At 44.4% G+C, this 10,585-nt stretch overlaps 1 protein-coding gene across 1 annotated transcript in view; it reads right to left on the bottom strand.

Moving 5' to 3' along the window:
- Window positions 1-163: 163 nt before the first annotated feature.
- LOC102032130 (tumor necrosis factor receptor superfamily member 26-like) overlaps window positions 164-10,585 on the bottom strand; it is an 11,612-nt gene continuing 1,190 nt past the window's right edge. Inside the window, exons 2-9 of the mRNA XM_005427217.2 lie at window positions 9,318-9,408; window positions 8,442-8,573; window positions 8,186-8,297; window positions 7,517-7,584; window positions 6,796-6,894; window positions 5,848-5,882; window positions 1,671-1,716; window positions 164-864 (exon numbers count right to left, since the gene is read on the bottom strand). Of these exons, the coding sequence (XP_005427274.1) occupies window positions 569-864; window positions 1,671-1,716; window positions 5,848-5,882; window positions 6,796-6,894; window positions 7,517-7,584; window positions 8,186-8,297; window positions 8,442-8,573; window positions 9,318-9,408 (879 nt within the window). The 3' untranslated portion in view covers window positions 164-568. The remainder of the gene's footprint in view (window positions 865-1,670; window positions 1,717-5,847; window positions 5,883-6,795; window positions 6,895-7,516; window positions 7,585-8,185; window positions 8,298-8,441; window positions 8,574-9,317; window positions 9,409-10,585) is intronic.

Raw genomic sequence — 10,585 nt, 5'->3', positions numbered from 1 at the left:
ACGGCCCAGCCCCTCACGGCACGGTCCCACACGGCCCGGCCAGGAAATGACCGCCCAGGGCACCGTGCCCACTGAGCCCCCGCTCCGAGCACCGCCGCCCGCCTTTCCTTAAATAGCCCCAAGGATGGAGGCGCCGCCGCCAGAACAAAGTCCCAGAGCCAGCTTCTGTCTGAGCCAGGGTTTTATTGCTGTGCTTCAAACTTAGCAGTGCTGAGCACTCCGATACAACACAAAATGGTTTCGGAAACTAAAGCATCACAGTACGCAAAAACAGCGAGCGGACTCCTGGTCCTCGCCCCCGGTTAGGACAGCACTGCCACAAACTAAGGGATGTCCCAGCTTCTGGCTCCGAAGTGGGCATCCAGCACCTGTGTTTAATATTTTATGACTCAGAGGTAGGAAGGTCATGTAAACATGAAAACAACAAAGGCATTACATCCCTTCCGGCTGTCTCCATGAGCTGAGGAGGCTAACTCCATTTCTACCAGCAGTTCCTGACACCCTCATTTAAGGACGTCTGAAGACAGACATATGGACACAGGAACATTTTTGCAGTTCCTCATAAACATTAATCTTCAGCTTCTACTTTACTTATAATGTTATTACTTTTTAAAGTGTTTAATACACTGTAATAAGCCTTGGTATCTATGTGCTTCAATGCATCCAGTAAATTATTAATACATTGTTTCTTTCCCAGTCTCTTTTTCCAGATGAGAAGCATCTGATAGGATTGTTCTTCTCTATTATTAGGAAATTTAGAAATAACTTTATCAATATCATTTTGCTGTAGAAGAGGTCTCATAAGCTGCTTCCACTGTTGCGGTGGTACTTCCTTTGTAAAGACATCACAGGTCTCTCTCAGTTCTGCAAGAAGAAACACACAACACACATCAGCTTGGACTTTAAAACACAAGGTTTTTTTTCCCATGGCTCACACACATACTTGCCCCTTAATTTTCAGCCAATACCTGCATAGACCAAACAGCAGCAGCAAGGCCGGGTTTGGCACCTAAGAAGCAGCAGGACAAATAAGTTTTCTACTAAGTGGTCTTAAAAGTAGCTAAAGGTATTGGTGCATTCTCAGTAGTGGCTTCCTAAGGCAGGACACCATCCACTGTCTGGTTTTGAGGAAGGCTTCATTGGCTGGCATGTTCCCTTGGCAGGACTACTGAAGAGGAAGTTTTAACTACTCCACCGTGCTGCTGGCACAGGTTTGCCACACCAAGACCCCCAAGAGCAAAACCCATCACTTGGACATCCAGCACAACAATCTTCTTCCTACAGGAGGGTGAATGGAGGTTTGATGTGCTCTTCCACGTGAGGAGACATTTGACTGAGAGATCTCCCACTCTGACCTGCACCTCACTCAGTAAAGCAGAGTGCACTGCTGCAATGCAGACCCGTTTTAAAACATTTTTCAAAAATTTGTAAACCATTCTTAAAATCATGACTGCGCTATACTCCCATGCAGAAAAGTCATGCTCCAAAGTAGAACAGTTCACCACAGGGATTACAAATGCAGCAATAATCCTGTTTCAGCATATTTTACAGTAAACTGGAAGCCTTATAGCTCTAAGCAATATTCATTCTTTATACTACTCCATAAGTAGACTAAAGTCAACAGGAAATAAAACCAAATTCCAAGTACTGCCAATTTATGGAATACTTACCACATTGAGAGAGATCTTTAACAATTATCTGACTTGGTTCTTGTACCTGTAATACAAAGTTGGACCATTACTCCAACAAATCAGGATGCTTCACTCACTATTATGTTTTACCTATTTGACAACTTGCTTTTACATCACACACAGCAAAGAGGGGAAGGGAAGCAGATTTCAGAGCAGACCTGAAAGTACTGGAGTAAAGAAAATTGCATGGTGAAACAAACACGGTACTGGCTCCAAGGCAACATTCGCTGCTATCACAAAACAGTAGTTTCTCTCAGGGAGATGAAAGAGGCAGAGTAAATTAAATTAGGGATTGAGCTTTTTTTCCCCAAGCTATCACTTGCCATACTTCCTATTACAACTTTAAGGGAAAGTTTCCTCTATTGTTTTGCTCAAAGCTCTAGGAATAGTTACAAGCTCAACTAAAGGGATACTTATATTAGAGAAAATACAATGATCACTTCACACACGTACACTTATCTTACAATTTGCTGGAGTTCCACTTGGAACATTAGATAGCGCAGTCTGCTGAAAAGCAGAATTCTGCACAGGTTTTGCTGCCAATGAGGACTCAGCAATCCTCCTCAACCACACCGTCATACGGCGCTTCCAGCTCCTGCACGGGACAGTGCCCTGCTCAGAAACAACACTATTTTCCACTATTTTCTTCTGGGGGAAGAAAAGGAAATACTTGAAGCCACCAGATGTCAGAGACACAAAAGGAGAGCTGATAATTTGGCAAAGTAACAGCCTTTACAGAATTAGACTTCAAATGTGTAAGAGACATTTCCCTCATTTGCCTCACAACCATCACAAGGACAGAGACCAAGACGCTGAAGACCCTGACTGTAGTTCTGGCCTGGCTGAGGTGGGTGCTTGCCAAGTGATTGTTCACAGGTGTGCTTGCTGTGTCACCACGGTACACTGCTTTGGGCAGGGCCTGACAAGGAGCAGCTCACTCTGTATGCTTACACCTGCTGCACAATACCCACTCATCACAATAGCCCATGGATTTCCCCACCTCTTGGCCAGATGCCCTCGCTTTACCGAAAGACTGATTTTCTGGGGTAACTTTGGTGATCCCCCACAGAAGATCCCTCATATGCCACACGCCCACCATCAAGGACAGAGATTGAAGCCCCCCCCTCCCCCCCAAGGACTGAGACCATTAAAATTCTAACACAGAGGCACTGGCCTGACTGAAGCGGGATGTCTGCCAGGTGTTGCCTGCAGGTGTGCTCACTGGGCCAAGACTGGTTTCCCATGGGACCCAGTCCTGAAACAATGGGTCCTGCTCACTGCTGGGACTGAATTGTCCTGTTTGGAATGGGACTGTCTGTGCTTGTTCTCAACAGGCTTATTCTCCACTGTCCTGTACCTGTTCCCTTGACATAAGACTATAAAAGACCTCTGAGTTAACCAAAGACTTTGAGATTCTCCCCAACACAACAAGACAGATCTACTGGCTGGACCACAAGGATTTCATCTCTCTGTTGGTAGCTAGTCCCCATCCCCCACCCCCCTTTTTCTCTCTCTATCTCCTTTCTAATCCTTCTATCACATTTGCTGAGGGCACTCAATAAAAGGTGCATTTGTTTTAATACTGACAGTCCCCTGCTGCATGTCTTTTGCACTCTGAGATGGGTAAAACGAACCATCACGACCCCCACTTGTACTAGCGGATTGTGACAAAATGGTTTCAGAGCCTCACTCTCCACCTCCCTGGCTGTTCTGCACCCACCAGGCTGCAGGGTAAGGCACACAAGCTGCCTCCACAACAACCACAGGAAACTTTTCCTAATGTTCTTACTGATGTGGATTGCTGCTTGCTCCTCTCTAAGTATGGTAGCTAGATTCCCCTCCTAAGACAGCAGGGAATTAAACTGCCTTGCTGCACCTGAGATGACTTAACAGCACCAGGGGCCCCAAGCCTATTGCTGTGTCAAGGCTGATGCTCAGAATTGTTGCCAAGTAGCCCGTCAGCTACATGGCAGTGCACGACCTTGGGTTGTCTGTGGCTGGATTAACTTTCCTGGTGGGTTCACAAACTACAATCAGTTGAAAGAAGCCAGTGAACACCCATGTACATTGCATAGTTTTTGTGAGGGGAGAAGGAGGGAAGCCAGCAGGAACAGCTCCCTTCATTTCTGGCATTGTCAATTCATTAAACAAGCATAGCCAGGGAGTACAGCACCAGGTCAGCATGAACAGCACAAGCACAAAGCAGAGTAGCATGTCTCACATGACAGGTAGTGCTAAAGCTGGCAAGCTTTAGAGTATTTATTTATACGTGGAAAATGAGGATGAGGAGTTACTGTTCTGCCCCTGAGACTTGTGTTTATTAAGGTACAAGCCCTTTGTAAGCATAAGCCAGCATGCTTTCTGTTTGGACAGCGACAGTGACCCACAGGTGACACCACCCCGTGACCAACATGCATAAGTGGGGATGTGATGGGGAACCCCCCTACATATGACACGCATAGTTGTACATCATTCTCACTGAAACACTTTCTGTTTAAGGGTATAAGCACATTAAAGAAGTTGATCTTATTTATACAGGATAATTCTTAAACAGGAAAACAAATGACTGAAAGAGCACTGTCATGGCCAACACTTTTGTTTCAAAGCCCAGCATCAGCTATTCAAGTATCAGTAGTTGTTGGAAGCATTAGAGCTGTATGAAGGGAAGGCGTGTAGGTACCAAAATATTCAGTCTCAGGACTGCATCAGTGGAACTCTCCTTAGCAAATCAGCTCTTACAGCAGCATGAGCACTCCAAGTGCCTGTGACCGCTCTTAGATGAGAGACAAGTGGCACCATGCACCAGTTTGTAACTGCATCATTCTGCAACTATTTTATTGAAATTAAAGACACGTTATATTTGCTACAGCATTTCCTACTGCTATTTCTATGCTACAGCATTTTTTGACCAGGTTTTTTGTCACGTTTCTTCATCAGCTTCTATAAATAGATGAAGTGCTGCAAATCTGGCCAGGGCGTGAGGGGAGATACAACCCAACAAAAAACCTGGTGTGTTTCACATATTTGAGCCACTTATGGACCTTAAAAAAGAAAAAGAGCAGAGTTTAGGGTGAGCCTTTGAATATCTCTTTCAATTCTGTTTCTTCAGTCTTCGAGTATTTTTGGCATAATTAAAATGCATTTAATTACTCAAAATGTCTAATTAGTATCGTTAGACAAGAGTGCATACGCTGAGTGGGTAATGCATTGGTGAGGGACAAGAGAAGCTCCAGGGAGAAAAAAAGTGCTGTACACACACTGAGAACAGCCTGGATATTTTTCCTAGCTGCTCATCAAGACTAACATTTGTTGTGTAAAACTAAGACTGAGCTCATTTTTGCCTTGTGGTGCTGGTAGCGATGCAGTTTCTAACTAGAGAAGTTAAAGCCAGCTTTATATTTACTTCCTCCAGCCTTGTATTTGTCTTGCAGAATGCTGGACTAGCAATTTTAGACTCAAACAGTAAGGTTCTGAAATGGCATTTGGATGCCAGGGTATACCCAGCTTCAAGCTGGAACAAATGCCAGCAGCCAGCCTCAGGTGGATAAACCCTTTTTAGGGATGTACTTTGAGACTGGCTTGCTCTGAGCCCTGAACCCCTCCTCTTTTGGGACTGCTTAGGACCAAGAATTCAGACTGTCAGGTCCTGGTCTGTAGCTTGTGACACGAGCCCAAAGGGAGGAAGACACAATCACTTGAGTGATCAGGAGTGGTTAAGTCTTATGAACTAATAATTTGTAGTCACAGTGCAATGAGAGCTGGAACACCATCATGCTGCAACACCAAACAATAGCTGCCATCAGCTGGGGAATACACATGGGAAGCAGCAAAAATTAAATTAATTGGGTCAAGGTATCACTTGGAGACAGTCTGAAGTGAAAACTTGCAGCTAGTCCAAGCTTTTTCCCCACTTCCAAAGCATCCTGGTCACAGGCTCTGAAGCATTTTCCAGTACTGACAAGGAGACACCAGCAGCTATTGAATGCATCAGACACTTGCTAATTAATTTCTGACCTTGCATGAATCACGACTTGTTGCATCACAGGAACACATCCTGACAGACATCTACAGTGAGACAAACATTGAGGGCTGTGTGTCAGGTACAATTAGGCTGTGGGCAATTAGAGATTAAACACTTGGTCCATCACATACTTACCAGTTGTCCCTCTACATCTTTAACAGTTGAGGCAGCTGAAAAAAAAAAAGTGTCTGAGCAACTTATAAGAATTGCAGGAACTTAAACATGGCTGAAATCACACAAGACTTATACACCATAGAAACTTCTGTAACACAGCCAAAGCTTTTAAAAGCCATTTAGTTTCTTTGACCTGTCATACATTTCACCCCAGTACAGCCCTTAGCAACAGCACAAACACTGCCTTAATCCTGCTTAGCAAGATGCAGACAAGATGCTGTTTGACTTTTAAGCCACTCTTGCAACCTCCTCTACAGAAGGCAGAAATTGTCTTTACTGCAATACAATCAGTAAGACATGATTTCAGCAAACTTAGCACTTAAGATTCATAATAGCTTTCAGTATTATTTTAACCAAGCTAGTAGCAAGAGTATTTTAAAATACAATAGTGGAAATAGAAGTTTCCAAGGACAACAGCTCAGTTTCCACTAAAAAATAAATTCACACAAGACTTATCAACCTAACATTCATATTAAGATGTTCAAATGACTAAAGGCAACCAATTTGTACCAAAAAAAATCTCCACAACCAAACATAGTGAAAGCAATTAGTGATCTAATTAGTTGCTACTTTTTGCCCCATGCATCTGAACCCCCCACAGGTTTTTCCTCTTTGCCAATACAAGGCAAGTTGATTGGAGAAGTCCTTTCTAAGGACCTTATGATAATCTTGCTTTGAAGCAGAGGCATCTGTCAGCAAGATAAGAAAGCTCATAGTTAAGGATTATGCATTTTATTTACCAAGCAAAACTACTCTTCACTTTACTAATTTGCTAATTTCAATCACACAAAAATGAACTAGAGCTTAAACATGTCCCCTGTAAGGCAACACAAGAACCAGGGACAGCCCTAGTGCATGCTTTGCCTAACTATGGAAAGCAAATTTAATGGATAATAATCAAGCAGTTACCTTTATCACACTTCAGCTTTTTAACAAGAACAACAAGTATGAGCAAGCCCAAAACAGCCAACAGAAGCACTAGAATAACCCAAACATGAGCTTCCTTCCCTGCAAAGTAAGAAAAAATTAGTACTGAAACTGTCCCCCAAAGAGATATTCCTTGCTGTCCTAGAGAAAAACCTAAGCCCAGAACTAATACAATAACCCAGATAGTTTGTCCTGGCACTCTCATGGACATGTTGCCCTGAACATGTGAGCACTTGTTTGCACTGCACATCGTGCGCCCAAAGGCATCAGGGAGCTCTGCAGAGAGCTGCAATACAACTTCCACAAGGTTTTATGGAGAGACACTTAAGGGTAAACAAGTATGCAAAAGATGACAGCTAGCTGTGGGTGCTGTAGCATGGACAGGGTGCATTCCTGGCAGAAGAGGAAGCTACTCCAGGCACAGTAAACATCTTCACACTATCCATAACTTTCAACTGGGTCACCCTTACAACCTGAAGAACCCTGGCAACGCATGTAGCTTTTCACCAAGTGAAACCCAAGGTGGTTTGTCCCATCAACCCCTTTGATAACTTATCTTTAGCAAATAACTCCCAGACTAAAATGCAACTGCTCTTAAGTACATTACAGTAGTTGAAACCACTGTTTTACAGACTACTCTGGTGTTACTAGCCTGAAGCCACAGACCCAACAAACCAAGCTGAATGGGACTTGTGTAACAGACCTGGATTAGTTAAGCCTAGTTCTCTGGTATCAGTGGAATTCAGCAGGATTTCTTTCCCATCTGGATGCCTGAAGCGGAGGGTAACAGAACATTGTATCAGCATTTCCAGATCAGTACATAGCTCTGTCCAGGCCCGATTCTTTTTCAGACAGAGCTCAGAACCATGAATGGAACATGCATAAACTTTGATAGAAGTGTATCTTTAAATAATCCAAGACAAGAGTACAAGATAAAATAAAAGTAAAGCAGATAAAATTCATGTATGCTAGCATCTCAGTGAGGAGGGAAAATTAAAAAAAAACCAAACCACAGAGTATAGGCATTATTCATGCATGGTTAGCTTCCTTCAACAGGTAGTTCTACATACTAAAATTTTAAGCTGGGTGCTAGAAAGTTCATTCAAGTATGTTTCTGTGGAAATACCAACCTGAAGACATGAAAAATGAAAATCCAAGTTTACAGCCATAAGCAACAAGCACAATGATACCCAAGTCCACATCTTTCTAGGTCTCAACATCACAGGTTTTGACACCTAAAATTTAAATGCATGAATAATGCCATTTGGCTTCAGGACAATTATTTACAGCCTGGTGACATGTGTTAACTATTGGCACAGATTGGGCCACAGCTCTAACATTCCCAAGAAGGAAAAGAGTGACTTAAACTTACTCCTGACTGATTCTCCGACACATTTCACAGCCCTCATCATCACAGAAATACCCTTGTTTGCACTGGCATTCAGCATTCTGTGTCAGAGTACAGGGTCTCAGAGTTATCTGATCTAAAAATAAAATATAAGTTAGCAAGTGCAAAGATTATACTCAGGCCATAAGGCAATTTACTTTTAAGTTCAATATGCCCAATGAAGACCAGGTTTTTCAGATTAAAAAGGAGGAAATTGTTAAGATTCCATAAGGTTTGGTACCCTCTTTGCACTGTCTGCAAGGCAAGCATTCCTCCAAGCCATTGGGATGGGCAATAAAGCCTTCTCCTTCCTTGCAAGGGTCACATTTTCCTTTCAAATGCGAAGCATTGCAGTGGTCAGCAACAAAGGTACCTGTGGAAGAAGAGAACAGGCAGCAGCAGCAATCTTGGGATCTTCTGACAGACAAAGGGCTAAACATAGATATTATAACACAGATTTCTGAGAAAAGTTCAACTCTTCCTTGCAAATCAATCACATGCCACACAAACCAATAGGCACAGGACAGTCAGGAGGCACATTTGCCATTTGCCACTCAGACAGGGAGAGGTGCAAAACGAGGTGTCCAGCAGGGCATCTGCTGGAAGGATGGGTCACCGCAGCAGGCAGGGAGCCTGTGGGTGGTACCACTGCTGAAGGAAAGGGGCAGGCCCAGGGAGAATTGCTTTCAATATACTTTTTTATTCCTTTGTATGAATCCCACCTAAATGCACCAGTAAGCTTCTGATAATAACGAGAGGTTTCTTCTTGGTGCAAAACTTGTTAGCTCTGCACGTATTGAGCAAGGAGAGGAGAGCAAAACCATACTGAAGCTTTGCCTACAGACACAGAAATATCAGAATTTCCCTAGGCTGTTCTTTGTGTTAACTGAATCAATTAACTTCAAAAACTTTATCCTCAACCACAAGCAAAGGCTTTCTGGCTTGATGCCAAAGTGCCTCTCCCAGTCATCACGTGTTGCAATAAGGGGCTCTCACTTCAAAATGGAGCCCAGCCTTTACAGCACCAAGAAGTCCTCACGGCTCCAACCAGGTTTACAGGTTCCCAGCATGCAATGTAGCAAGCAATTGCTATCAGCTGTAACTGCTCAAGTCTTACCTGCTTCACAAAACACACAGCAGAGACCTTGATGGAAGTACTCTGTCTCCCCACAGTTTGCTCGGGCTCTAGGCATCGTCAGTAGTACAACCTACAGCAGAGGCAAACAGGAGACTCTTGAGTGAGTCATCCTCCCTGGACACGATACCTATCTCGGGGAGATTAACTTGGGAAGTCGTGGAAACACATTCAGAAGTTTATGGGAAGCCACAGAGGAAACCCAAACTAATTTCTACTAAGTGCTGCTCACAGCAGTAATTGCCATCACAAAGCTGGGGTTAAGGCAGCACCGTACAGCAGCTGATGGGGCTTTAGGCAACTGTTGCCACACGTTCCTGCCTCCATATAAACGTTTGTTTTCTTTCCACTACCTCACTGCAGATGAACTGCAGACGCCAAAGTTTTTGCGGTGTGCAAGGGATTAGTTTCTCTCTTCCCCCATCCTTTTAATTCATCAGTCAGTGCTAGTCTCGCTCCCGCAAATTGAGGAAACGCCCCACAGACTCCTCCAACACCTCTCACTGGCTCGAATCTTAGGCAGAAGACAAGTCGAGCCATTAGCAATACTACAGGAGCATCGGGAATGATTTTTTTAAAGAGGAAGAAACGAGCAGAGCGCGCACTACCGGGCAGGGCTCCCCCACAGCCTCTCAGTCCCGGTATGTCCAAGCGCTTCCAGGGAGGCGAGCGCAGGCTCGGTCCCGGGCCAGCTGAGTCACATCCTCAGCAGCCTCACACAAGCAGAGAAATCCTCTAGAACAAAAGCGGGAGGAGGGGAAGAGCAGGCCGGCACGCCGAGCCAGCCCTCCGAGTTCCCCGGCACTAATTGTCACCAGAGGGCAACGTCTAAACTAAAACTAAGAGGGTCCCGCTCTTTAAACTCTCTCCTCGGTAGACTGAAAATCTTCCCTCTAACTGTGGGGGGTGAGAAAATGCCCAGTTTCACACTTAAATAACCCGAGGAGTATTAAAAATTCACTCCTGACTTGTAACTTTTTTTTTTTTCCCCTCTGAGAGGGAAGGGCGGCAGCGAGTGCGATAGGAACAGATGGAGAGACGCGGTACATTTCCTGAGGGCGCTGAGTCCACGGCAGCGGCGCTGCCGCAGCTTCCCCAAAACACGAACAAAAAGTTCGGGAAAGTTACCAAAGTCCCTTGAAGAAGAAAAGGACAGAAAAACCCACAAGGCTCCTTCAGGCTAGAGCTGGAGGAAGACTTTTTCCGCCTCAAAAGCCAGGATTTGGGTTCTGGCTGCGGACCGCTGGGAG

The sequence above is a fragment of the Geospiza fortis genome, unplaced genomic scaffold, assembly GCF_000277835.1.
Source record: "Geospiza fortis unplaced genomic scaffold, GeoFor_1.0 scaffold524, whole genome shotgun sequence".
Lineage (NCBI taxonomy): Eukaryota > Metazoa > Chordata > Aves > Passeriformes > Thraupidae > Geospiza > Geospiza fortis.
This window is presented reverse-complemented; position numbering and strand designations above follow the sequence as displayed.